The 27788-nt window shown below is 47.0% G+C and overlaps 1 protein-coding gene across 3 annotated transcripts in view; it reads left to right on the plus strand.

The window, feature by feature from the left end:
• Positions 1-6413: 6413 nt before the first annotated feature.
• GEM (GTP binding protein overexpressed in skeletal muscle) overlaps positions 6414-27788 on the plus strand; it is a 50707-nt gene continuing 29332 nt past the window's right edge. Inside the window, exons 1-3 of one of the 3 annotated variants that reach the window (XM_069621357.1) lie at positions 6419-6593; positions 6991-7066; positions 11806-12133. In XM_069621357.1, coding sequence (XP_069477458.1) covers positions 11815-12133 — 319 coding nt within the window. In that variant the 5' untranslated portion in view covers positions 6419-6593; positions 6991-7066; positions 11806-11814. Of the gene's footprint in view, positions 6594-6990; positions 7067-11805; positions 12134-27788 lie in introns of all 3 variants that reach the window. The other 2 variants (XM_069621358.1, XM_069621356.1) reach the window with 2 other exon arrangements.

Here is a 27788-nt window from a genome sequence, read left to right on the forward strand (position 1 = left end):
GAATAACTCTGAGTCCAAATAACCGGACCAACTCAGGAAGATGGTCAAGTACTGTTTATTAACAATTATCTAAAACAGGGAGTTTAGAACGAACATCAACAGACTTAGGCTCAGGTTCTCTCAATGACTTTTACATAAACAATAGCTTTTATATCAAAAATACATAAAAGGTGACGCCATACTACGTGGCAAACAGTGAAAACTTATGAAGGATCGGGATTGGCTAAAGGGAGACATCTAAGTATATCGTCTATAGGGACTAGGATTGTAATTGGCTGCCCACTATCAGGTGGACAACATGTGCCTACCTCTAAAACATGTCATCTTCAAAAACATTAGATAAACGGTTTGTCATTGGTCTTTAAACTATAAAGTACTTCAATACATGGATTAATATAATTGGTTGGCACAGTTGTGCCAGGTCTGAAACTGTTGGTTCACTTAGCAGCACGTAAGCCCAGACCCAGGTGCAAGGAGTTGGGCATGACACTACCGCCCCAAACAATTAGCTCAGCATCTCTCATCGCCCATGCTTTCTGCCATGAAGATTGTATTTGAACTTGGCCTTGCAAAGTATCCTTATCTTTAGAATCCATTGGAGTGAGAGCACTCACAATCGTGTTCAGGGACTCCAAGTCCGAACTCTATTTTCACCTTTGGCACACGTGACACGAGACCACGATTTGGTCCATTTTGCAGGTTTTAAATGCTCTAGATGAATTAAACGTGGCAGTCTTGGTGTTCTTTCCTTGCACCTTAACAAGGGATGATTCATCCTTTGCACGTTAGTTCCTTTCCATAATAGATAGCCGACCATGGCTGCTTCTGTCTTGACTCCAGGCCAGACCACCTTGCCATGCGGCTCTACGATTCTGCTCATTCTTGCTGCGACACAGTTTCACTTCCCTTTTCATGGGCTTACTAAATTCATGATTCTGATGTCAAGCTTCTATGCAATGGCTGCTTCGCCTGAATTCTATTTACAACATATTGCCAGCTTCTGACGGGTTTTCAGGATAGGCCTCAATATGCCTCAATATTCATGAGGAGAAATGTGCATACATTTAGAATCATTGGGGGTCATTACGAGTACGGTGGTAGGGGGTTAACGGCACCGGTAAGGATGCCGGTGCCGTTAAGCCCCTACCGCCGCATTCCAAGGTCCCTTAGCGGTCCCACTAAAGCCGGCTGGTTTTACCAGCCGCCCTTAGCGGGAGTTCCGCCAAGGGACCATAGAGCTTATAACGGGCCCGCAATTTGCGGGCCGTTATTAGCTCCTTCTCCATTCCCATTGAGCCCTATGGGGGCTCAAATGGGAATGGGGAATGGTTTCCAGAATGGGGACTTACCAGGTCCTCCAAGGTTGGAATGACCCGGTAAGTCCTCATTCTGACTACCCGGACCCGACTTTGGAGGCAGCCATGGTGCTAATAGCACCATGGCTACCCCCTTACCGCATACCGGGTCCGGGTTCCTCGAATGAGGAATTACCGGGCCATTCCAACCTTGGAGGACTCGGTAATTCCTCATTCAAGGAACCCGGACCCGGTACCTCCCCATTCCCATTCGAGCCCCCATAGGGCTCAATGGGAATTGGGAGCATGCTAATAACGGGCTCATTATTAGCATGCTGGTGCTTTAGCGCCTCCCACTAAGGTCGCCTGGTAGAACCAGCTGCCCTTAGTGGGACCTGCTAAAGGACCTCGTAATGCGGCGGTAAGGGGTTAACGTTACCGGCTCCATTTACGACACCGTTAACCCCTTACCGCCAAGGTCATAATGACCCCCGTTATGTTATTTTGATTTATAATGTGCAACGCTATCATCCAGGGGCAGCCTACAGGCACTCGCGTGGCTCTGCAAGAAAAGGGGGTGGGGAAGTTTAATTAAACTAAACATAAAAACACACTTATTAAAAACACTATTACCAACCACTGTAAGAGAAGACACAGAATATGCAGATTTTAAGATGAAAGAGGCATCTTGGGCTCTGAAGACAGGGTGAGACAGACAACATTTTCAGCAGTGATAGTCAAGTAAAATTAAGATGACTTCAAAAGGGTAAATAGTAGGGACTTAAATGTCACTAGTGCCCTTTAAGGCAGGCCAGGGGCACAGCAACAATACAAATAACTTTTAGGATTGTTCCTGAAACAGGCTTTTAGGTACTTTATTGCCGTTCAAGACAGCATCAAGATGGGTCAAGTCAGGCTTCCCAGTGGTTCAAACCAGTGTGAAAGACTTGCAAGACGATTTCTTCCACGGGATCGAGTTAGCATCAAGATGGGATTGCTTCGAGCAGGCTAAGTCAGCATTTAGAATGGGGCGAGTTGATCGCTTGAACTGGGTCAAGTCAGTGAGTGAGACGATTGCATCCACCGAGTCGAGTCAGAGTTTGAGACAGGCGAGATGATTGATTCCGGTGTCTCGTGTCGGTTTTGAAACAGATTGAAGAGTGGTAACAGGGTCCTGCAGCAGCTCAAAATGGGAGGTACACAGTTGTGTCAGTTTGAAGAGTGGATCGGGGTGGCAGACTGACTCCAAGACTATTCCTTTGCTTCTTCACTGCTGGGGTACCCAGTTCCGGGTTTCCAGGGATTAGGTGAGTCCTTGTTCTGCCCATTTTTCCACCCAGGAAGGTTGCCAGAGAGCACTTACAGGGGCTCCCATCTCCATTATGCAAGATCCCGGTTCCATTGTAGAGGCAGCAGGTAAGCCTTGTCTGCACAGCAGTGTACCCCAAATGATCCTCTGGCATGGGTGATGGAAGGGACTTTCTCTCTCCTTTAGAGGCCTCTATCTACACCTAGATAACAAAGATCTTTGGGCAGACTGTACTTGATAGAGCTCCAGCAAAATTCTTCTGTTGGGACAAACTCCCAGGTTGACTGGAGGGCCAATAGGAGTTTGCAGACTCTTGGAAGGCCCAACACCCTCCCCCAAAAGGAACATAGACCCAGCCAGACAGCAAATTCAAACTGCGGTTTATTACAGCAAAACCAACAGGGACCAGCACAAGGATAGAAGAAATCTGAGGACCACTCAACGTCTCCTGACTCGCAGGTCAGTTTTGTCCTAAAGTTGAGTCATAGTGACGTCACAACCTGGGCCCCTCTCCAAGAATACTATCGCACTACTGGATTGGGTACTGAGTAATAGTCCACCTATAGTTGACACTATACATGTCAATCTACTGGCTCTCGCATGTCAGGTGGCTGGCCTGGTCCATCCCTAAATTGCTATCTCTAACAATGTTGCTGTGTGATGGTCTTATCATTGGTTCTTGCCCATTGCTAGGATTCTGAACTGTGGTTGGCTAGAGCTGACGTCCCCAGGCCTGGGATCTGCAAAGGTTCTCAGCTCTCAGTGTACCTTCTCAAGGTAATAAGAACGACTATGTGTCTGCATTGTAACTTGTGTGTACCACCATAGACTGTGAGAGTGCCCGTTCATTTCGTGCAACACTTGTCTCACATTGTACCACCTTTGTTGCAAGCTTCTGTCTGTTGGCGTGATATTGACTTTCTTTCCCAGCTCTGGTTTCTGTCCATTGTCTGAGTCGGCTGGGTCACGTGTTCGGAGACCATGATTTGGAGCTCTGCCGCTCTGAATTATAAAGAATTATTTGCATTTATTGCAGATGGTGTGACAGTCGTTCAGGGAATGAAATGTCACTCATATCTGGTGGCCTTGGCAGTGGGTCCTGTCTCATACCTTTGCTCTTGTCCAGCCTGAATTCAACTCAGCTCAGCTCTTGCTGAGAGGCTTGTGGCCTACTGTAATTTTCCTAGACGATTATGCGGTTCCTACGGATCCATGCTATTCTATATTCTCCATATGTTAGTCACACATGGCTCTGTCAGGTCCCATAGGTGCTCCTGCAGTTCCATAAGGTTATTTGCATAGAAGCATCTGCAAGCTTCACTCAGGATCTCTTGCTTCTTGCGGTTTCTGCGCTGATGAATTAAGCTAATGACAAAATAATAAAAGCAATAGCAATATGTATATGTATCTGTCCTCTAATTATAGAACTGTATGCTCGTGTTCTTCATGTATTCGAGTATGTGGTTGTGTCCCGATGTGCGGATGGCACATGTGCTTCATGTCTAATGCTGCTAAGTCGTGGTGTCTCTAACGACGTCAGCAACATGGCTTCTCTGCGTTTTAGTCAATACTGTCAATTGAGGTGTCTTTACTTGCAGCCTGGGGCTCCTCGTCCACTCTGGGGAAGATTTGCACCGCTCCTGGTCTGTAGGGCTTGCTGAGTGGGTACCTCTTGACATACTTGTCTATCATTGAAGCACTAGGAATTGGTCCGAAATAGTGTGGGGCGTTCATGGTATCGCCTGCCCATCTCTTGTGTCATATACCTTATGGGAGGGGCAGGAGAGGAGGAATATCCCCATCCCTCTTCACTTCTTTTTTTGATGTCAAAAGATGATTTCATTCAAGGGGAGATGGGTCCACCCCTTTACATAGTCAATTACTCACTGTCAATTGGTCCATGTCAAGTCTTCTGTAAAGGTCCAATCCTGGCTGCTGTGATTAGAGGCTTTTCTTGTTAATCTTAGTCCACAACTGCTATGACTGCAGGAAGTGGTGAGGGACACATGAAGTGTGGGAGCCCTGGGAGATTCCAAGATTGTGAGACCCTTCCCAGTACTGTAACTCCTCTTCTACCTACTCTAACTACTGCTGCTCTCCTGTCTGACTGGCTTTGAAGAGTCTCTAGTATGTACCACCCTTGAGTGGCTTCTCTTGTGCTAGGCAGAGCCTGTCTTTTGCAGTATGGGGTGTCTCCTAGGCCTAGCCCCCCTGGAGGCAGAGCCTGTCCTCCTGGAAGGTGGCAAGTATTTCGCAGAGAGAATAAAGTATTTGGTGGGGCTGCGCCCAAATGGTCTGTTTTAAGTGAAACTCGGTGCATATACAGAAGCCCTTGACAGAAAAAGTCTGAAATGTAGCTGACAAGACAATGGCACAAATGGGTTTTGGCCAGTATAGTTGTAAATTCCCAGAGGCCACTATGTCAAAACTAGCAATGCTCGTATTTAGATATTAATTTGCCACCAGGCCATGTAGGGAGCACACAATTAATTAATTTGGATCAGAGCTAACCATGGTTAAAGGCAGTCCCTGGCTGTTGGAAATGTGGATACCATCAGGCTGTTTTCAGGAATGAACATGTTACTCTGCAATTGCCATGTTGCCAGACTACATGGTAAATGCAATTGGTGTCTGGAGACAGTCTCGGCAGACTTACGCTTGCACTATTTTTTCAGCTTGTGGCATTGTGAAAGTGAGGTCCGATTAGCAAATCTAACTTTCTGAGACAGAAACAACAGCAACATTTTGAATTCCAAATGAAACAGCTTCCGGCCAGTGTGCCCTCCCAGGTGACATTCCGTCACAGGGTGGTCTAACATGGGGCGCACGGGGAGACTTTCGTCTTGATTTGAGGACCGTCTATTTGAAAAGGAGATATTTCCGGGGGGCCCTGTTGGGGGTCTATCTATGACCCCAGAAGCGATGCCCGTGAGCCCCCAACTCCCACAGACTGAGACACACACATCTGCTCTGCTCGGGCTCCCCAGTCGCACTATCGCGGCCGGGAACGCCCCCTTTATTTAGAATGCACGCGGCGGCGTGCAACGTCACGCTGCCGCATGCGCTCCCCTTAAGGGGACAGCACCACAGGCCCGTTGGTATAATTGCAAAGGCAAGGGAGCTGATGAGCGCAATGTTGTTCCTATGGCATTTTCTATACTGAGTTGTGTTTAGGAATTTCTGCAGGTAGGACACACAGGGCCTCATTACAAGGTTGGAGGTAGCCATGGCGCTATTAGTGCCATGACTGCCTCCAAAACCTTACCCACTCCGCCCTGGTGAATGGAGCTATTACTGACCCATTCAAAGGTTGGCGGGACCGGTAATTCCCCATTCACCAGTGCCCTTTCCCATTCCAACTTGAGCCCCATAGGGCTCAATGGGAATGGGGAAGGCGCTAATAACGGTACCGGTACCGCAAATTGCAGTACCGTTATTAGCTCTAAAGTACCTTTGCGGGCCCCGTCTTAACGCCTGGTAAAACCAGGCGTTAAGGAAGGACCTGCAAAGGGAACTCGTAGTAGGGCGGTAAGGGATTACCGGCACCGGTGCCCTTACCGGTGCCGGTAATCCCTTACCGCCCACCTCATAATGAGGGCCACAGATATCTGTACTATGCAATATAGCACCGTGTGTTCCTCTGCCACCCGGATCCCCTGTTTTGTGGCCGGGGAAAGCCCTCCCTGATGCACATGCTGGAATGCTCTCATCGGTTATAAGGGATTTTCTCTGTCATCCTTCCACACGCTTCTCCTTTTCTCCTCACTTTCCCCGTGTCCCTCCTGCTGGGGGTGGCTGCTCGCCGCAGAGGCCGGTGACATCACGGAAAAGCCCTGTCTCCGATCAGTTATGCTTAATATAAACCAGCGGCGCTGAGAAAGAGTTAGAGAGAAGGAGCGGGGGACGAGCCAGGATTTGCTCCAGTAGACCGAGCCCGGCTATTCTCAGAGCTCTGTCGCCAGACTCATCCGAGCGACGCCAGATCACAGGTAGGCGCTAGAGCTAGGAAAGCGGGATTTGCTGCAAAATCACTCCCCCCCCCCCCCGTCAAGCGCTTGCTTCAGGGGCGACGGGATGTAGTTTTAAGTGGTATTTAGAGAGTGTCGCGGTTGGTGAGCCTTAGCGCCAAACTCCAACCCCAACTGAGGATGAAGTTAGCTGGTCGCATAAACTTTCTACCGCCGCAGACACTTTTCACTGCACTTCACTGGGGCAACAATTCGAGGGCTGCAAAAAAAATGTATTGTCCAACACGCATTTGCACCGGGACTTTTTTTTTACTGCATCGCACGTTCTGGTGCGAATTGGGCCCGCAGCAGGTCAACGTTTCTGTGGTGCTGCTGGAAACGAGACCCGTCGTAGTCAATAGTTCTGTCTTTTTGGCAGGCACAGCTTCAACCCTGAAACAGGCCTGGCGAGCAGCATTGCATAAAGAAGAGAAGAGCGCAGCCTTCTCCGACAGGTATAAACGTCTCACAGTAATTGCATTTCTTAAGGCATTTATCAATATGTATTATTAATTTATTTCATGTTTGCATGTATAGCGGCGACGAAAAGCGCGTGGGCATCTAGGCGCTAGTCACAGCGAGGACAGAATACGCAGAGATTACTTGAACCGGATCGTTTAGCACAGGCCAGCACGCGCCTTTTTGCATTCTGTTACGTGTGCCGCTGCACTACTAAGGTAAACCGGGAGTGAGACAACAAATGGCGGGTGAGATGCTGGTACCGGGAACGGGACGAGTTGTGATCTCCTAAAGAAATCAAAAGCCACGGGCGCGTGCCCAGGCGTGACGGCTGCAGACCAGTGCATGCTCGGGAGTTTGTTTGGTAAAATGCAAGACTACATTACTAACCAAGACCGCATTTCCCCTCCATGAAACCGAGTTATACAAAACTGCAAGTCGTGCCATGAAGATGTAGTTCAAAAGTGGGGTCATGACCCTGGGGCCGCTCACGGTTGGCTCCTGCTGTGACGCCGGTTCTCGCCCGGTGCAGACAGGCAGGGCTTCGACGCAGAACCGCTGCCACTTTGGACCCATTTGTTTTGCGTACAGTTCCAAGTGCGTTTAGATAAAAAGCAAAAGGGCACGCAGGCAGAGGTTTCCAAAACAAGATGCCCAAACAAGTGTCACCGAAACCGCGGCTGCACAGCATCAGAGCAGCGTTGCTAAACACAGCGACCGGATCGGTGCTGTACGAGAAGCAGGCCAGGCTGCACCACCCCCTCGCGCCCGAAGCTCTGGCAGCCCCCGTGCCACTGACCCAGCCTGAACCGCCGCAGCCCGGCTGCCTCCATCACTTTGATGCTGGAAACCGACTCTGCACAGAGACTGACGCGCTCGTGCTGTCGCCTGCACGTGGGCCTTTTCTTTGCATTCTGGCACTTTGACTCCTGCAGTGGGCGTTCTGGGGCCATATTACAGGAACTGTGCACATGTGCAGGTGCAAATGTGCACGATATTAGCACTAGGGCAAAGTTTGCCCTATTTTTAAAAACACGGGGACAGATTCACCAACTATTTCATCATGCCAAGTGCAGTTTGACATGTTATAAGCACCAGGGCAAAAATTGCCATCGTGAAAAAAAAGATACTTTTTCGATGCGTTTTCTCACCGGGGCAAAGTGTTAATATCTAGTGTTAACACCATTCCATATTTGCATTAGGGCAAACTTTGCAGTGAAAATGTAGCTTTTTTTGACAGGGAGCAATTTTTGACCTGGTGCTTGTACCATGCCAAACTGCACTTGTCATGCAGGCTGCAATCATTTTCTAATATGTGTCAGTGTTTTAAAAAATAGGGCAAACTTTGCCCTAGTGCTAATACCGTATAATTTTGCACTTGCACTGGTGCAACGTTTCTCGAATAACCAGCAGGACCGCAGCCTAGGATTTAGAGCACCATCCAAAACCCAGCCGGTCAAGTGCCACAGCGAGTAGAACGCTCGCTTTGACATCCTTGCAAATCCTGCTAACGCAGGTTCGAATCCTGGCGAGACCAAACTCAGCCTTTCATCCTTCCGAGGTCGATAAATGAGCACCACACAGTGGGTAAAAATAAGAAGCGCTCAGATACCCGAGGGTTCATAGCACTATATAAGTACCAAATTATTATTAATGAATAGGATGGGCGGTGAAGGGGGGAGTGCATCAGAGAAATGAAGAATACAATTCTCCCTGGCCCTGTTCCAACTCAGCACAAAAGGGAACCGCTTTTCTGTTTCCAGGCTTTTATTTTTACTTCATTGCATTCCAGGGGTTGTAGTTTTGTTGTTTGACTTTAATAAACACATTGCACTGAGTCCTGATATCAAACATTTGTAGAAGGAGAGAGGACAGGATTGACCCTACACTGCAGTTTGCAGGGAGGATCATGGTGGGAGATTCGGCAGGTCACAGCCACTCACTGTGCCGCGAGCCTCAGTATTCTGGGGTGGTATTGCAGAAAGTGTGCACCTGTGCAGGTGCAATAAGCACCGGGGGAAACATGCGTTCAGTGCATTCTTAGACCAGGCCTAAGGAGCACGGCTAGGACAACGATTGCTGGCCTACTGCAAAAATGCATTGGAGAGAGTACGTTGCTAGCAGTCCGGCAATGTTTGCCCTAGTACAAATGGCACATGCACTGGTGCAAAGTGTCTGCACAACCGCCCCAGGATCCTTGGGTAAAGGCAGACGGCTCCCGCACTGCCATGCGTTCTGGATCACCTTCGTGCAGCAGTGTTTTGGTAATCAACACCACTCTGCACGCTGGGGTTCCGGGCCATATTTATAATATGAGAAGGAAAGCACCATTTCATGAGTCCACAGTGTGGCTGGCTGAAAGACCAGGACCGGCTTCTGTGTCCCCTGAAAGCATCCACGACTCCAAACTCCATCCCCCCAAATGTAAAATGTACATGAAATGCCTGCCATTTAGGGGGTAAATAAGTAAGTCGAAGTTACATTCGGGTGGGCGCAGTCCCCCCACTTTTTTAGAAGGCACCTTGATATGCTAATTTCTGGTGCTGTCACATTCAATTGATATGTTAATGAGCCCCTCACTTTTTTCTAGGACTTGACCCCTGTAAACAGCTCTCTTGTTATCAGAGGATGTATGTTTTCGTGAGTTACAGTGTAGGGATGTAACGGTATAACAGTATACCGTTAAAGATACCGTGAACCACTCAACTGAACAATAATAACCGTCACATTGTTTATACCGGTATACCGTTTATACCGTTAAGTGTGCTTTTCAATCTGATTTGGAAAGCTGCAGTAAGCAAGTGCTGCGCAGTCTTGGTCTTGCACTGTTGGATGTGCCATCTGCCGAGTAGTTTCAGTTGGAGCAGTTTTTAATGCCATTCCATAAACCACACGTGCCTGACACAAAATCAATATGTTACCAATAGGAAGAATAAATACAGTGCCAAGAAGGAAAAGGGTTTACTTTGGGTTGGCGGCTTTTGGGTTTATATATTTATAATGTATAATGTTTGCTAAACATATGACAATGGGGGATTTCCCTGGTTCTATCATTGAATTAACATATAATAAGTAACACTGCAAAATGCAATCATATCTGTGGGTATTCCCTGCTGTCATACCAAAGGGTAATGTCTGTGATTACTGAACACCTTTTGGCCCACAAGTAAACTAAAGGCTGTAATGTAAAGAGAGCGTGCGTGTGCGAGTATGTCACAAGCTTATACTACCATCAGCCTCCATTGATCTGTGGCATGCAGGTTATAAATATGGCAACATGTTCATCTTCACCAGTAGCCAGTGGGGGGAGCTAAAAGCCTAAATAACCACTTAAGAAAAGCTATTCAGTTTGCTTTGCCAGTCGCAGCAGGGCTCTCCCCCCTCCTCCTTTCCACACATGTGTTTGTGTTTGGTGGAAGCAAGGGGTGGCATTTCAGTGGAAAGTATGTTGAAAAGCCCAATTCTGGCCCTGGGTGCCTGGTTTGTTTGTGATGATAAATCTCACAATTTATGACCTTTTAGAAAATATTTGTTAAGATTGGTTAACTCCACCTGCTATACCGCGATAACCATGATATACCGTCATTTGGCAAGAAGGTTATCATACCGTCAGAAAACTAATACCGTGACACCCCTATAGTGTGACTGGGAAGCAGAGGGCTCAGGCCCTATCCTGGCTTTGCAGCTTCCCCCCACTTGACCAACATGGTCTCATCCGTCCACACCACTTTATCTCAGTGGTTCTTTCGGCCCCGTATAGGTCCCATTTTGGGAACCCCGAGGTAACATACTAAACACCCGTGCTTGTTGCTAGACAAAAAAAAGCACCCATAAAAGATGGCCATTGATTAAAGAGTAGGCAGAGGCGGTGCCACGTGCACTTCACAGCGGCAGAGATAGACTTGGCCACTTTGCCCAATCTCCTGAGGAAGACACGTCTGAAAAGGTTTTTGCTGAAGGCGTCTTTGCGTGTTATTATCTAAATCTCTCCGATGTAAATGGGTAGATACTGAAGAAAATGCACAAGTTTCGTTTTCCATTAAAAGTCGTTTTTTGGTGCACAGTATGAATTAATCGCAGATGTATTACCCCAGAGCTCCTGCTGGCATCTAATTTGTGTATATGATCAGTATCAGTCACACCCATTATCTCCAGAGCTGTGCCTCCTCCGAGTTCAAAAATCTAGGTTAGGATCTGTTCTTTACTATATTTTAATCTGGATTATTCTACTATAATCCACTCCTGTCTAGTCTGCTTCTGGGAACGCTGGCGAAACACCAATCTCCCAACTCACAAAGTGATTTCAACTGGATGAGGTTCCATGTGTGCATGCCATCCTCCTTTCATAGCACGAGGGCGGCACAGCTCTTCCTGTTGAAGTAACACATTGTATCTTACATCGTCATTTCAACTGTCCAGCATGTTTCGTTCCCCAATCACTTGTTCAAGGCTTGGGGAGATGGACATTTGAAAAATCATGTTGGATACGAAATGCCTCTGGCATTTTGAATGTATAATGTGAAAGAGTTAATTCTCTTGGACTAAGTGTGTGTCTTCTCTTTGTTTTTCTTCCTCATTACAGAATGTTGTTTACTGTTGAACAATGTCAATGTCAATGATCGTAATACTAGGAGGACCTATCATCTTAGAATTAGAATTTTAGGACCCAGGGAAAGCGAGGAGCCTGGCGTGTAAGTGTAGGAATATTCTAAAATGTTCTATATTTTGGTTGCAGGAACTGGTCATGACTCTGAATGTGAGGATGCGCCGCAGTAACACTGCGCTCACACCGCAGCAGCAACGCTGGAGCATCCCCGCGGACGCTCGGAACCTCCTGGTCCAGAAACATACACACCTGACACGCAAGTACACCATCAGTCCTGAGGACTATTACAGGAGCAGCTGGTCCTCAGACTCGTCTGATTCGGTCACTTCCTCAGAGTCTGGGAATACCTACTACCGGGTAGTGCTGATCGGGGAGCATGGAGTAGGCAAGTCTACCCTCGCCAACATCTTTGCAGGCATCCATGAAAATCCAGATGGGGAGTCTGAAACTCTTGGTGGTAAGAGAACCGGAAGCATTTTTGGAAATACTTACTAGTTTTATTAATATGTAGAAGGGTGGTCACTCCTTTTACGTCCAAGCAGCCAGATTGTCCAATGCGTTACCACCATCGCGTCGCAGTGAAACTAATCTGCTAAAACTCAGGAACCATTTGAGAACCCATCAGTGCAACCCTCCTGACTACGCTTGCGTCCCTCAATAGCGCCAATATGCTTTTGGGTGATGGTTGTGCTCTATTAAAACACCCCTAACATAAGGTGTGTAATGGGACATGACTCCAAATATGTCTCAGAGCCTGCCATATTAAATGGAGGAGGTGAGTGAGAAGAGGACTCATCGATTCCAACCGAGCAACAGGGTGGTGCATTAGCACTGGGTGATAAGGATTGGAAATAGATTCAGATATAAACAGTAAGAGAGGAACACCCAACATGGAATTGTAAAGGTGGTATGGCCAGTTGGTGCCACACAGACCTCACATGGTCCCCAGTCAGTCTTTTCTTTCTTAGTGCGATTTCCAGTACCTTGTATCTGTCCCTGGCTACATACATGGATTACCGCTTTTTTCTTCATCCGCCTCCAGGGAGGTTGTTTCATTCCCTGAGTAGTCTTTCTTTGACAAAGAGTGTTGCTACTGAGACTTCTGCCATAATATATGTTACGCTACAGTTATTTGCAGGGCGCAAATGACACCAACAAAGGTTTCTTGCCGCTAGCCTACTAATCAATTACATCCAACATGTTAACCTCCAACAAGGTCCCTAATTCCTATTTGATGGAACATTCTTGAGAATTTTTCTAAAAATGTTGATAGAAGGAGCCTTACACAGAGATATGGGTAGCTTGTTCCAAAGTTTAGGTGCCAGTGCCGAAAAGGCCCGGCCACCCATACGGACATATCGAAAACGAGGAATTACCAATAAGCCTAGATATTGTGATCTAAGGCTCCGTCTAGGTATATGGCCCTTAAATCTTAAACTTAGGGTCACCGGTGCAACAGGAGAGAGACAAAGGTAGGTGACACAAATGTGGGCCTCATTACGAGTTGGGCGTTGTGCGTTAAATGTGGAAGTATTACTGTATACCGCCGCATTACCGCACTGCACAGCTATGAGTTGAGCAGAAAGTTGGAGGATTCTCCTCCAGCTATGAGCTTGGCAGTAAAGCTGGCAACTTCCCGTCCAATTTCAGCAGAATTACCGCTGTGATAATTCCGCCAAAATGCCTCATGTAGTCCCACGGGCTCGAAATAAATGAGGACTAACGCCGAAGCCGCCACCACTTGTTATCTGGCAGACATACTGCTGGATCAAGTGGCAGTAACGGGATTACAGTTTGGTAGTATCTGGGCGGATTTACCGCTGAGATACCAGCAAAAATGTAATGAGCCCCAAAGTGCTTTAAAAGTGACCCGCTGCTTCACCAGAAAGCCCTTGAAGGCAAGTCAGCAGCGGAGCAATGGAAGATTTCTTAAGGCCAAAAATGAGACGCACTGCTGCTTTCTCCAGCAGTCGCCAGTGGTGAAAGCGATACTGCAGCATTGCGAGCGGCAGGGAATTCAGATAATCAGATCGAGACTGAATGAGTGCCGCAGCTGTTAATAGAAGGGCAGCAGGGGCATGCAAGGAAACATGTGATGGAGCAAGCGCATGAGGCATGATTGAGATGAGCCTCAAATGGACGTTGTGAATATGATTCTCCCGCGCTCATTCCTTGGCTTAGCAGCCAAATATTATCGCCTACAAAACGAACCCCCTTTCCCTCTCTTGCATATAGAATTACTGTTGTCCGAATACAACTACAACCCGTTTTTTCCTCACTCACTGAATCTGTACCCGCCTTCACCTGGGTGCATTTTTTTTCATCCCAACCCAAACACCAACAGCGCCAAGAGGCCATTCCAATGGGGGAAAGCACACTCTATTTCTGAGAATAGCCTCATAATGTAATGTAAGAAGCACTTCAAGAAAATGTTCACATTTATCACGTCTCCAATGCCCCCTTCTCTCCAGTGCATTGGATGGGCTAGCCACTCACTGAAGAACATGTGAATGTGCACATGTACATGTGTGCTGGATTTTATATAGCGCCAAACCTGCTGTGATACATTATTTATTTATTTAATTATTTATTACATTTGTTACACGCCCAGACCCTTGGGTATCACGGAGAGGTTACAGACAGCTTAACACGTTTCTTATACAGTGTTACAGTAAAACAGATAACAAATAGCCAGATGGCTCTGAATGCAGTGTAGATACAATTTTAGTGCACACAATGGTTACAAACAAAGACATACATTACTAATAGTCAATAAAGTATGCCTGTGTTAGGTAGGTCAAGGTAGGATGGCATAGGCTATCAGTATTGGGTGAACAGCCAGGTCTTGAGCGATGTTTTGAAACTTGAAATAGTTTCCTCATTTTTGATTCTGAGTGGTAGGGAATTTCACAGGGTTGGGGCAAGGACTCTGAAACTGCTCCCTCCTGCTTTGGTACATTTATGGCGCTGAATTTCTAATAGTGACTTGAATAACCAGGTTTTTAGTGACTTCTTGAAACACTGGTGTGAGGCCTCATTTCTGATGTGTAATGGGAGTGTGTTCCAGAGTTTTGGTGCCATAACTGAGAAGCTAGTATACGTCTGGGGTTTTAGCCGGCACCACTTTCACTGCGTTTCCAGCATCAGAGCGCTTGGTAGCCTTTGCTTATTACATCACAGTTACCCACAAAGAGGACCACTTCCTAAGACCCCGGAGAGTGCAAGCAAGGCACATGCAGCTTACGTCCTCTTGTTAGGCGCTCCGGGATTTGGAATCTTTTTGGAGGAATTGTGGGGGAAGGAAGGAGATATACGTTCCCGCCAGCCCTTCTCACCCCACTTCCAAATAGCAAATGGTTTTACGCCAACAGGACATTTTCATACTGGTGGAAAAATAATGGATTCTGATTGCTTCTTGCTCCTGCTTAAAGGAGGCGCATTACATGCGACTACATTGTAAATGCTGTCTAACAGGTGTAAATGTTACCCGCCATGCTCACTTTTTGTAAAAGAGTGCAAAAACAAGGTTTAAAGGGGATTTTGCCTGTTTTAAAACTTTTTTTGGCACACATTTCTAAAGTTGCATAAAGAGGATACACAGGGCTTTAAGTGGGATAAGAAATTGAGGGGGCTCTCGTTTGGGGGCGTGGCTTGCATGATGGGCGTGTCCTGAAAGTGCACAAACCATAGTAAGGTATGCAAACAAATATATAAATGCATGTAAGCATTTACATATTTGCATGCGTGCCTTACTATGCCATAGTAAGGTATTTAGTAAGGTATGCAAACAATGGTTTGTGTACTTTGCAAGACATCTTTTATAAACATAGAAATATGTTACATATTTCTATGTTTATAAAAGATGGCTTGAAAAGTGCACAAACCATACTATGGTGCGCACATAAATATATAAACGCTTACATATATTTGTTTGCGTGCCTTACTATGATTGGTGCAATTTTCAAGCCTTCTTCTTTAAACAGAAATACATAATATATTTCGAGGTTTATAAAAGATGGTTTGAAAAGTACACAATTCAATCCATCTTTTATAAAACTTTGACTATGGACAAAGGCATCTTCATAAATATGTCACACAGTCCTCAGGTTCGTCGAGGGTTAAAGACGTCTTGGTGGCCTCGGCGGACAAAAGGGCAGTAGCTTCCTCTGGTTTCCCCTCAAGCAAGGGATCGGCAAAGGAAGTTACAGTGACTGACAGAAGTGCTAGCCAGCCACAGCAACGCTGTGGATCTCTGGCACTTCTGTCAGCTTTCCTGACTCAATGTCGGGCGCGTCGCCCACGCTGCTGCGGCCGTGGAAGGATAATGTGTCCTGCTGTGATGTGGTGGGACTGGGGGGCCCCGGCGGGACCCTGGCTCAGCCCCACTTTTTGGAGATTGCCGGGGCCCAGCCCAGGATGGCTCGGCGCACTTAAAGCACTGGGGATACAGCAGCATCTAACATTGGTGGTCCTCTCGTTGCAATGACCACTTTTAATAACATGACCCCCAATGTGGTACTCCGTGTATCGGTGGTGGAGGGGTGAAGGTCTAAGTATCAAGCCAATGATATACTGCATGGTTCTGATCCCAAAGCGAGGGCGTTGCGCTTGTGCTACCTTTTGCATCATAGGAGCACTGTGCAACACAGGCATATGGTAATAGGGCACCATGCCACAGATACTGTTGGGAGGATAGGAGCTTAAAGGCTCTAGTGGAGGGTCAGTGAGAGAGTGGGATGGGCAGGGCTGCAGGCAGGGGATTCCGGTTGGACCCAGTCTTCAGTAGTTTACTTCTGGATGTTCTGCTGATCTTTCTAGGTGCACGGTTGAGTCCCTGGGCCTGTGCCAGCAACTCCCCCACCTCCATCCCCTTGGCCTTCTGCTACTTGTGATGCTTTTTACAGCATGCACTATTTGACTGTATGCAATTTGGATTCATTTTCCTGAAGATGTAGCTTCCTGAATGTGACAGCCCTGAAGATGAGCCCCCCCCCACCCTGCGTAAACGCAACCTCTTTCTGCAGCTGCTTGTTCTACTCCATGTGCAGCCCTCCAATATCTGATGACATTTTCGCTCAATTTATAAATATTTGGGTAAGCGGATAATTCCAAACTCTGGTGCCATTTGATATGCCACCTTTTAGTTGCACTCCTTAACAAGAGTTGTCACCACAAATTCATAACTGTTCTCGTGGATGCATCGATTCTTCAAAATAGTGAAGGAGTTGTGCCTTCATCTCAGAATGTTACAAAGGATTCCCCGCTGTCCTGAAAGGGGTCAGATGGTCTTGTTGCTGGCACTCTCCCATCTCGACATCTCGTTTAGGCCAACTTCTCTTCCTGGGTGCCCCCATGCTTGTTCTGTACCGTCTGCAACGCCTTTAAAATGCACCACGCATTTGCTCCAATGCCTGAAATGGAATGACCAGATGACACCTTCACGCCACACTCTGCCTTGCGTTCCCGACGTTCAACCAATCAGAATGAAGTCAATGTACTCTGACCATTCAGGCGGCTATTCAAGAGGAGGCGTCTCTGCAGCCCCGGACCTTTAAGCGTCCCCCTGGACCCAGAGCCGGTACTGGCCGGCCCAGGGGAACGCCCCTTCAGGCTCCCTCGGGAGTGGGGGGCAGCGGGACGGCCGCTATGCTGGCTGCACCTCTAGAGCCACCTCCGGGGGCTGGTCATCCACTGACCATTCAGGAGCATATCATCCGGCACTGCCTTTCAGAGCTAACGCGTGTCCACCCCTCCCGAAGGCTTCCATTTGGTTCAGTCCTCCTGGTTAAGCTGCACAGATTGGAAAGTGGGAACCAGGAGGCTGTTGTTTTCATGCAAGCAGCCTTCTAGCCTCTTTCTGTTTGCAGAGAGCTGAGAGACTTGCAACATTGTCACACTGTCCCTGGTATCCCAGAATGATACCAGCCTGCCTGCTGCACTCCCTTACTGTTCTACATTGCAGCATTTGATCAAGTTCCTTTTTGGCACTGAGCCCCCAGCATTTAACTGAGACCACTTCACTTAGGCAGATACAACTTGTGCAAACTGCCATGCCAGTTGGCCAGTGCAGCTGCTCATTCATAGGCCACGGGGCCCATATTGCGGGTAACATGTGTACCTAGGCCTTTGGGTGTAAATATGCTTCATATTAGAAAAAAACAGCGAAAGGGCCTGTTTTTCTGAGACATGAAAGCTGGCCTTGTAGCAGACACTGTCACTAGTTTCAATGCTAGCGGAGCCCACCGAGCCCTTCTACTTTCTCAGGGCAATAAGCTGAGTGCTGTTAAATTGGGCAATACTGACAACTATTATTACAACACCTAGAAGCAGGAGGAATCCGGCATGAAGCCATATATAACAGTGTGATAATAATATTATGCAATGGATCATACGGCTGCACATAAAATAAAATGTGTGAAAAAAAGCTCATTAAGAGTTGGGCGATGCGGGTTACATGCATTGGTATTACCGTATACCGCCACATTACTGCACCGCCTAACTACGAGTTGGGTGGAAACTTGGAGGATTCACCTCCAACTATGAGCAGCAGGTAAATCCACCAGCTTTCCGCCCAATTTCGGTGGAATTATCACAGTGGAATTACTGTGGCGGTAATTCCGTCGTAATGCCCCATAGGGTCCTATGGATTCATAATAAATGGGGACTAACACCACCACCAAGGCAAGGTTTGCGCCGTGAGTCTCTCACTGAGCATGGAGACGCCCAATTCGTAGTGAAAACGACTTCAGTGTTCAATCTTTGCTTGTAAATGTATTGTGGCGTTCTCTGTTCAACCTATTGAGGTTGCAACAAATAATTTTCATCACGTTTGTTCCAAGTGTTCAACAATATTTTTATTGTAGTCTTTAATTAGCAGAGGCCCGAGCCGATGCATTTCAGACGGTCTGTCCTTCTTCAGGGCGGGCTCTAAAACATATGAACAGATGTGGGGTTATTGAGACCCCTAATGCGTATTGGATGCATACATACACTAAAGAGTTGTTTATACAATTCACTGTGTAATTTGCATCACGAGTCATATACCTGTTTATGAAATATATGTGTTCAAATTGCACTTTGTGCTCTTAGAGAGTGCCTCTCAATCTAGGGACACTTCTTTATAGGATTGAAGCACCATTATTCGGCGTCCAAAGGAAAGTAGGCTTGCCTGACACCTCCGGTGCACTTTGTATTCATACATTAGCTGAAAAACAGAAAACCCATCTTACAATGAATTCCCTTGATAGCAGCGTCTATACTGCCAGTGTCAAATTACTACGAAACATTAGTAAACCATGATAGTGTGGTGAAGATAGTGCCAAACGCATACCTCGTGGGAGCGGAGACCTAGGGCCTCATTACGACCCAGGCGGAAGACCATGGTGCTGTTAGCACCATGGTCCATGCCGGTAACTTACAGACTCCACCATGGAGAAAGGGGGAATTATCACCCCATTACAAGGTTGGGGGGGCGGTAATTCCCCCTTCCTCCATGGCCCTTCCCCATTCCCATTTTTGCCCCATAGGGCTCAATGGGAATGGGGAAGGCGCTAAGTACGGTACCGGTACCGCAAATTGCGGTACCGTACTTAGCACCAAGGTCCCTTTGCGGGTCCCTACTTTAACGGCTGGTGTAGACCAGCCGTTAAGGTCGGGTCCCGCAAAGGGACCTCGTAATCAGGTGCTAATGGGTTAACGGCACCGCAGCCTTTTTAAGGCGCCGTTAACCCATTAGCGCCAGGGTCGTAATGAGGCCCCAAATCTCTGTGAATAAAATGGTGCTTGTCCGTGGTTCACTTTCACAGAAGATCGTCGGCGTGTAATGCACCACCACCGCCACTTGTAATCTAGCAGTAATACCGTCAGACCAGGTGGTGGTAACGGTAATAACGTTTGGTGGTATCTCAGCAGATTTTCCTCCGAGATACAACCAAACTCGTAATCTGGACGTCTTTTCCAGAAGCCTATTGGTGGCGAGTTTTTGTGCACATCATGTCCTGACAGTTAAGCAGTGGATTCAAATAACACCCAAAACGATGCCAAGGACGTCCTTATTGGCAAAGTGCAGGTGTCTACAACATGAGACTCCCCAGCTGTTTTGGCCTTCGACTCCCATGATCCCATACCATTCCCTGGGCTGTCTCAGGCTGATGGGATGTGTAGTCCAAAGGTTGCAGACCCCTGGCATGGGATGTTCTAGGGACCAGCTGTAATGGTAATGTCAGCCGGGTCCGTGCAGGACAAATCCAGATTAAACCTGTGAAATGGACTTTGAAGAAATTACCCCTACTATGGGCACATGCTACAGCCGATGAGGTGCTGGATCAATAAATGAACGGGTAAACAACCTCAACGGAACTGCGTCACAGAGCAACGAGCCGGGTACCAGAGCAATCTGACATCTGACAAGAAACACGTGTGTTCAGGGGGCGCGTGCGTTATAACTGCCACATTCTAGCATATCATCCAAATGAACACTTCTCTACCTAAAACACATGTTTGCTTTTTGTTATTTTAAAGAAACAAAATACAGCCCTGAGGCCAGGGATGGCCAAAGCAAGTAGTCATGCCTTTTTAGTTTTGACTGATAATGACCACCTGTATGAGGACACACATGTCGATATGCAATGTATATGCGGTGTTGGCACTTGTGGAGTGAAACACACATCAGTACCATTACCACATTATTGTCCTACTTTGATTTCTTCCTGGAATAATAGTTGTTTGATAGTAGGCTATTAGCAGCCATTCGCCGCACCCTTCCGTGGAGTCTTGTCACATGTAGGTGACTTAAAACAGCTATTTCTAAAAATAATGGGTTAATGGTTGCTTTTGAGCTGCGTATGGTGCAATACAACTTCTTAGCCAAGTCACAACATGTATAAGCAATACAACAACCCTGCACTCAACCCTGAATTAAATCATTTGCTCATGTCCTTGTAAAGACGAGTAACGGCATATGACTGTGTTCTTTTGTAAAGAGATGGCAAACACCATCAGTAAGATATTAATGTTATTGGGTTCATTTGCTAGAAGGAAATTGTAATATATAATGTTAAAAGTATCGCAATGGGGGAACAGGTCACACATGGGAACAGGTCACATAGGGGAACAGGTCACACAGGGGACCAGGTCACACAGGCTAACAGGTCACATAGCGGAACAGGCCACATAGGGTAACAGGTCACATAGGGGAAAAGGTCACATAGGGGAACAGGTCACACGGGAGGAGGTCACATAGGGGAGCAGGTCACATAGGGGAACAGGTCACCCAGGGGAACAGGTCACATAGGGGAACAGGTCATACAGGGGAACAGGTCACATAGGGGAACATGTCACACAGTCTTACAGGTCACATAGGGGAACAGGTCACACAGGGGCACAGGTCACATAGGGGAACAGGTCACAAAGGGGAACAGGTCGCATAGGGGAACAGTTCACACAGGGGAACAGGTCACACAGGGAAACAGGTCATACAGGGGAACAGGTCACATAGGGGAACAGGTCACACAGGCCAACAGGTCACATAGGGGAACAGGTCACATAGGGGCACAGGTCACATAGGGGAACAGGTCACATAGGGGAACAGGTCACATAGGGGCACAGGTCACATAGGGGATCGTCAAAACTGTTGGCTTTGCCAAGGTTTGTTTGCAAGGTTATTGTTTTTCAAACTCAATAAGCGTAGAATAGGATTCACAATAGCAATAATTCACTTCACTTTGCAATCTCTCTCTCCCACCCCAGTCAATAAATATCTGATAGTGCCCTCATCCCTCACACCCCTAGCGGATACATTCCATTTATCTGGAAAACAATTTTGTGAACATTTGCATGGCTTCTAAATGACATAAACACAATTTTCCAAATATTTCAGGCATGTTTAGGAAATTCTGACTACGACCTCATTACGAATTTGACGGTAAATTGGAGGTAGACTGCCAATTTACCACCCAAATCATCTGTTTTTTCCGCCATTCGTCCCTGTGGGTTAGCACAGGGTTGCAAGTGGTGGTCACGAAGTGTAAACCCCCATTTTTGGAGCCCATAGGACTTTATGGGAATTTGTGACGGAGTGAATCTGCCTATTTGTGGCCTTGGGGTGGAGGATGTAACTCCGGCACCGCTCTACAGGCGCATCCTCTATTTCAAGGTCCACTCGGAATTCAGCGGTGCAGTAAACATTGCAGTCATTTCCTTGCCGTCAAAAAACGAGGCAGTAATGGAATTGCCACCACTTTTTCACTGCGCCACCGAATTCAGAATGAGGCCCATGTTTGTTTAGTTCCATTCAAGTTTTAAATTGGAAAGATGGCAGAATAGGGGGGCATGGACAAGGATGGACTGGGAACCAAAAGAGACCCTGGAAATATTGTTCCAAGTGTCTCCATATTACATATTTTCAGCAAGACCAACGCTTTTCCTATCGCAAAATTTGGAAATACTACAGAAAAGAGGCCTGTGGTGCAGAAGCCTACCGGGAAGTCTCCCGACTTCCCAATAGGCCAGTTCACCCCTGGGCATGGCCAGATTGAGCGGGCACAGTCAGGGCAACAAGCAGCCCACCCTGTCATACCTTTGCCCACTGCCTCATAGGCTGCACAGGTTTTCAGTCGGCACTTTTAAGAATAAGAGGTGGAAGAAACATAGGTGCTTCTTCCCATTACTTAACCGGCAACAAAAACAGTTTACTATCTATTTTGATAGATTTATACCCGTTGCAAAATTGTATGGAATGTGTTTGCAACATGTTAAATGTAGATGCATTCATGCTGTCCATCCCTTCCCAAGATGGCTTCTCTTGCTTGCTCTGTCTTTCCCCAGGGCCTCCCTCGCCATCACACACACACTTAGGCTCCTCACAGACACACACCTGGGACATGGGATGGGAGTAGGGACAAGACTACCGTTTCATCCTTAGCATTCGCCATTCAAAGATTGGAGGGAGCCAAAGAAAGAAGTCAACCAAGGCTCCCCTACTGGGAGAGTCCACTGACACATATCATGATAATGATGTGTTATTTATGTAGCGTGTACAGCTAAGCGCTGTACATACAACATATTCACACACATCACCATTCTAACTGACGTTGGTACTCATTTATGACATCGGAAGGATGAGAGGCTAAGTTGGTCTTGCCCGGATTCGAACCTGCGACCTGCATATCATACATAGATTGCAGCAGCAAGCGCTCAACCCGCGGAGCTATCTTACCAGCTGTAATGAAAGCAGATATGGTATACCCTGGTAGAGCAACTATTATGCTACTGAGAATATCATACCAAAAGGGAGCTTAAATCTGAAAAGGTACATTGACGGTGTTGGTAATTACTTAAGAAGCCACAAAGTAATAAGACACATTTTTCACTCTCTTGTAGCCATCTTCCTTTATAGCTTCCTGAGACCCCTTGTCATCGGGGACGCCGAGTACGTGGGTGCTCCGGGGCCCGGGCACCCGCCGGCAGAATGAAGTCGGGGCTGTCAACACCCCACCCTCCCCCGCCGCAGAGAAGAGACGCAGTATGGATGGCCCTTTGTTCCATCCATACTGTCACGCTGATTCATGGAATTTTTTGCGCGTAAAACGCACATTTGCGCGCCATTCTTCCCGAAAATCCCAATACCTTAAATATGGATTTTCGGGCAGAAAGGCGCGCAAATGTGCGTTTTACGCGCAAATAATTCCATGAATCAGGCTGTGTGTCTCTCTCTGGCGGTCCGGGTAAAACCCGGGTAAAAAAATGATATTTAGAATTGAGGGACAGATGCAAAGCAAGAGGCTCTTGCTTTGCATCTGTCCCTCAATTTCTAAAAATCCTTTTGGGTTGGGTATACTTCTAGATCTGTGCACCCGGGTGCACGGATGTAGAGGTACACCCAACCCAAAGCGATTTTTAGAAATTAAGGCACAGATGCAAAGCAAGAGGTTGCATCTGTGCCTCCATTTCTAAAAATCGTTTTGGGTTGGGTGTATTTGCACATCTGTGCACCCCTCTTGACAAGAGTGGTGCACAGATGTAGAGGTACACCCAACCCAAAACGATGTTTAGAAATTGAGGCACAGATGCAAAGCAAGTCTGTCCCTCAATTTCTAAAAATCGTTTTGGGTTGGTTGTATTTGTAAATCTGTGCACCCCTCTTGGCAAGAGGAGTGCACAAGTGTAGGGGTACACCCAACCCAAAACGATTTTTAGAAATTGAGGCACAGATGCAAAGCAAGTCTGTCCCTCAATTTCTAAAAATCGTTTTGGGTTGGTTGTATTTGTAAATCTGTGCACCCCTCTTGGCAAGAGGGGTGCACAAGTGTAGGGGTACACCCAACCCAAAACGATTTTTAGAAATTGAGGCACAGATGCAAAGCAAGTCTGTCCCTCAATTTCTAAAAATCGTTTTGGGTTGGTTGTATTTGTAAATCTGTGCACCCCTCTTGGCAAGAGGGGTGCACAAGTGTAGGGGTACACCCAACCCAAAACGATTTTTAGAAATTGAGGCACAGATGCAAAGCAAGTCTGTCCCTCAATTTCTAAAAATCGTTTTGGGTTGGTTGTATTTGTAAATCTGTGCACCCCTCTTGGCAAGAGAGGTGCACAAGTGTAGGGGTACACCCAACCCAAAACGATTTTTAGAAATTGAGGCACAGATGCAAAGCAAGTCTGTCCCTCAATTTATAAAAATCGTTTTGGGTTGGGCGTACCTCTACATCTGTGCACCCCTCTTGCATTGCATCCATTGCATCTGCGGAGGGAGGGGGCAGGGAGAGGGCAAATGAGGCTGTTTGCATGTCTCTGAGTGTGCACGTGGTGAGGGTGAATGCAATGGGCGGGGAACAGAGGCGTTGAGGGAGGGAACTACCCTGAATTCTAAGGAAGGAAACAGTGTGGGAGAGGGGGGGGGGGGAGTGTGGGGTCAGGTGGGATCACCTTCTTGGGGGGTTTGGCAGGGGGGGGGCAGTAGAATGTGATGATTCAGCATTTTGAAGACCACACAAATCGGCCAAAATAAATCGGTCTTTTTTGTTCTTCAAAATGCGAATTATCACATAGAACCCAGTATGGACCTTGCCATACTGTTATCCTTGTTCAGTGTAATACCATTCAATGGGACAGTAATTGCAGGGCTGCTGTAACTGTAATGGTGCAGAGATATTGGGCTTCTATAGAGACAGTAACAGCACTTCTCAGCAGAGATGTTTAATCTATATGAGCTAGCACTTTCTAGCAGAGCTAGCCATATTTGAAATGGGCCAATACTGGTACTCCTCAGTTAGCTCACTATACTCTTGATGGGGTAGTGCTGCTGTTTCCCAACAGGGCTTCTATAATTGTTGAATCTTCTCAGTGGTATTACTATGCTTTTTTTTTAGACAATGCTAGTTCATCTTAGTGGGGCTACTTTTGATGGGACAACATCAGCACTCTCAATTGAGCTTCTACACTCTTACAAGGCTTAGCACTTCTCAATTCCCAATTTATTTATTTTTATTGGTTAATTATAATGCGCGTAATACCCAGAGGTTTCTAAGCGCGGACCGAGGGATCGAACCTGTGTTGTGCGAACCGAGGGATGGAACCTGTGTTGCGCAGACTGAGGGATCGAACATGTGTTGCTCCGTGTCGTCTTGCTTCCAAGGCGAGCACGTTGCCCCTGAGCTATCCTTCTGAAGATCTGAAGTACATTTAATGATAGAGAACCAGAACTATTGAGCAAGTCTGATATCATCTTCATCATCATCGGAATAACTCAACACTGTAGTGGTTATACAAGAGCTAATATATTTAAAGGGATGGAATTACTCAGAATGTAGCAGCACTATTCAATACCCCAAAGTGCTTAAGCATAGTTAATGTGAAAATACTACACCTCTCACTGTTACTTCTCACAGAGGCTTCTACACCTTTTATGGGGCAGCACTGATCCAGCCTACTAGACAGCTTCACTTCTAATGGCACTTCTCAATAGGGCTGCTATACTTCAATAGGAAATGACCAACACTACCCTGCAGGGAATTGCATACTCTTGATGCCACTGAAGCAGCACTTCCACCCACCACAGCTGCTTTATTTTTAATGGCACAGTGCGTGTACTTCTCAGCTAATCTGCTTTACATTTAAACAGACCAAATTGTCATTTCTCAGCAGGACTGCAACACTATACCATTGTGTTCTGTATGTTGAGTGCTTCTTCACCACCAATGTGGGTTTATGGCACTCTCCCAGTGTCTAAATAGTAGATCTGGCTACATTCAATTGGCAACAGGCATGTCCCAAGTTGCCTGCTGTACATAAGCTGCCACTCAGGATGCTGCAAGCCGTCATGGGGCAAGAGATAGAAGGCTTGTGCCTGTAAAATATCAGAATATATAATTGTCTTCCCAGATGGGAGACTGACTCCATTAATATACATATTAATATACACTGAGATGACTAAGAGTGAAACTGTACATTCAGTTGTGAGATTACCAGCAACGGGTATACTATGCTCCAAGGAGTGAGGTGCCCACTCAATATATCACACTGTTTAAAGGTGTGAGACCCATCCTGAATGCTTGCCCAAAGAGCCCTGGCCAGAGTTTCACACTGAAGAAATGATCATGTGATCCAGGGTCTGCAGCCCACACACACACATGGGAGTCCCATGCACCCACTTGCGAAATTTGCACCAAATTAGTGAGATTGTGCTCCAAGGTGCGAGGCACACGCACAGTTTTTGCTCTGAGGTTTGACACACTCACAGGATGGGATGGCATTTCGTTCTCCCATCCTACTTGTGTTGCTCTGCCTTTTGAGGGCTACTACAACCTGGAGGATTATAGAGGCGTGGAGTAGGGGCAGTGATGGCTTACTGGAATGCAACTCGAAGGTGATAACCTCCTTCTTACCTGACTTTAGTATATTCAGTACAAGCTAGCCAATGTTTCCACTGTTCTGCGCCCCACCCCCTTGCACCAAGTTAGCGACTACGTGCAAATGCGGTCATATAACTGCTGGTGATGTCACTTCCTACATTTGGGCACCCCCCGGGAAATTGATATTTCGTCCCCCCTGCTTGTCATTGTAATCTTCTAATCCTTCATCCACTCGCTTCCATGACCTTTTGCATATCATCAAAAAATGCAGTCATGGGGATACCTCTGCAAACCTCACTTTTCTGTTCTGGCTGATTGGTGGTGCAACCACTAATTGGCCACTGTTGCCATGTACACGAGGAGGTGATTGATCAGACAAAGTACTGTATTCCAAGCATTTGATGCTCTATTTATCCTTCTGCAAACAAAATAACCTGTAGTCTCTTTCTTGGCTTCCACCCTATCTCACACGATCCTCTCTCCTCACAGACTCGCCATTCCTAGCGCTGCAAATCATTCTCGGAGTCATGAGCGTTTTGCGCGCTTTAAATGGATGATCTGCTTACTAGAATCAAATGGCTAGACCAGATCCTCACTTCTCCCGGCTAACACACCGTGCGAACAAGGGTTCATCTGAATAGCAGGTCCCATTTTGTCCGTGTGAATTTAATGACATGATCCCTGTATATAGGCCCCAAAGCTGCGACCATAAATATAATAGACGGGTGTGGTTTGCCCTCTGCGGCCTCACCTTTGCTGCGGGTTCTCCTGTGATGTGCGTCACTAGGTGTACGATGACACCCGTTTCCCGAAGAGAAGCAGCGATAGACAAACACCAGGGCCTTCCTTGACTTTGCCCTTGGTGCCGCCGCGTGCACTTTCGAAACTCGCCGAGCATCGCCTCCTTTGCCTCACTATTTGCACGGCGCGGTGCAGTGTGCTATTGTATCAGTGGATGGCAGCACCGGACCCTTACACCGACACGTCATTCCTTTAAACATCCTAACCTCCTTGCTCAGATGAATGGGTTCCAATAGGCAACTGGGCCTTGGGTTTGCAGCCAGAGAGATCAGCAATGCCGCACTGTTATAACCGAGGGCAGTCTCTCTCAGCAGGCACAAGAGAAGGAGCTACGTCCGGGACAACAGAAGGAACCACGTCAGGGAGTGTAAAACACGCAGGGCTTGATTTACAAAAATGTTCTCAATGGGACTTTCCCAGGTTAAAGAATTTGTGAAAACCAGGGCTGTGGTTTATCTACTCTTT

This window comes from Ambystoma mexicanum, chromosome 5q (genome assembly GCF_040938575.1).
Source record: "Ambystoma mexicanum isolate Mex_15411 chromosome 5q, UKY_AmexF1_1, whole genome shotgun sequence".
Lineage (NCBI taxonomy): Eukaryota > Metazoa > Chordata > Amphibia > Caudata > Ambystomatidae > Ambystoma > Ambystoma mexicanum.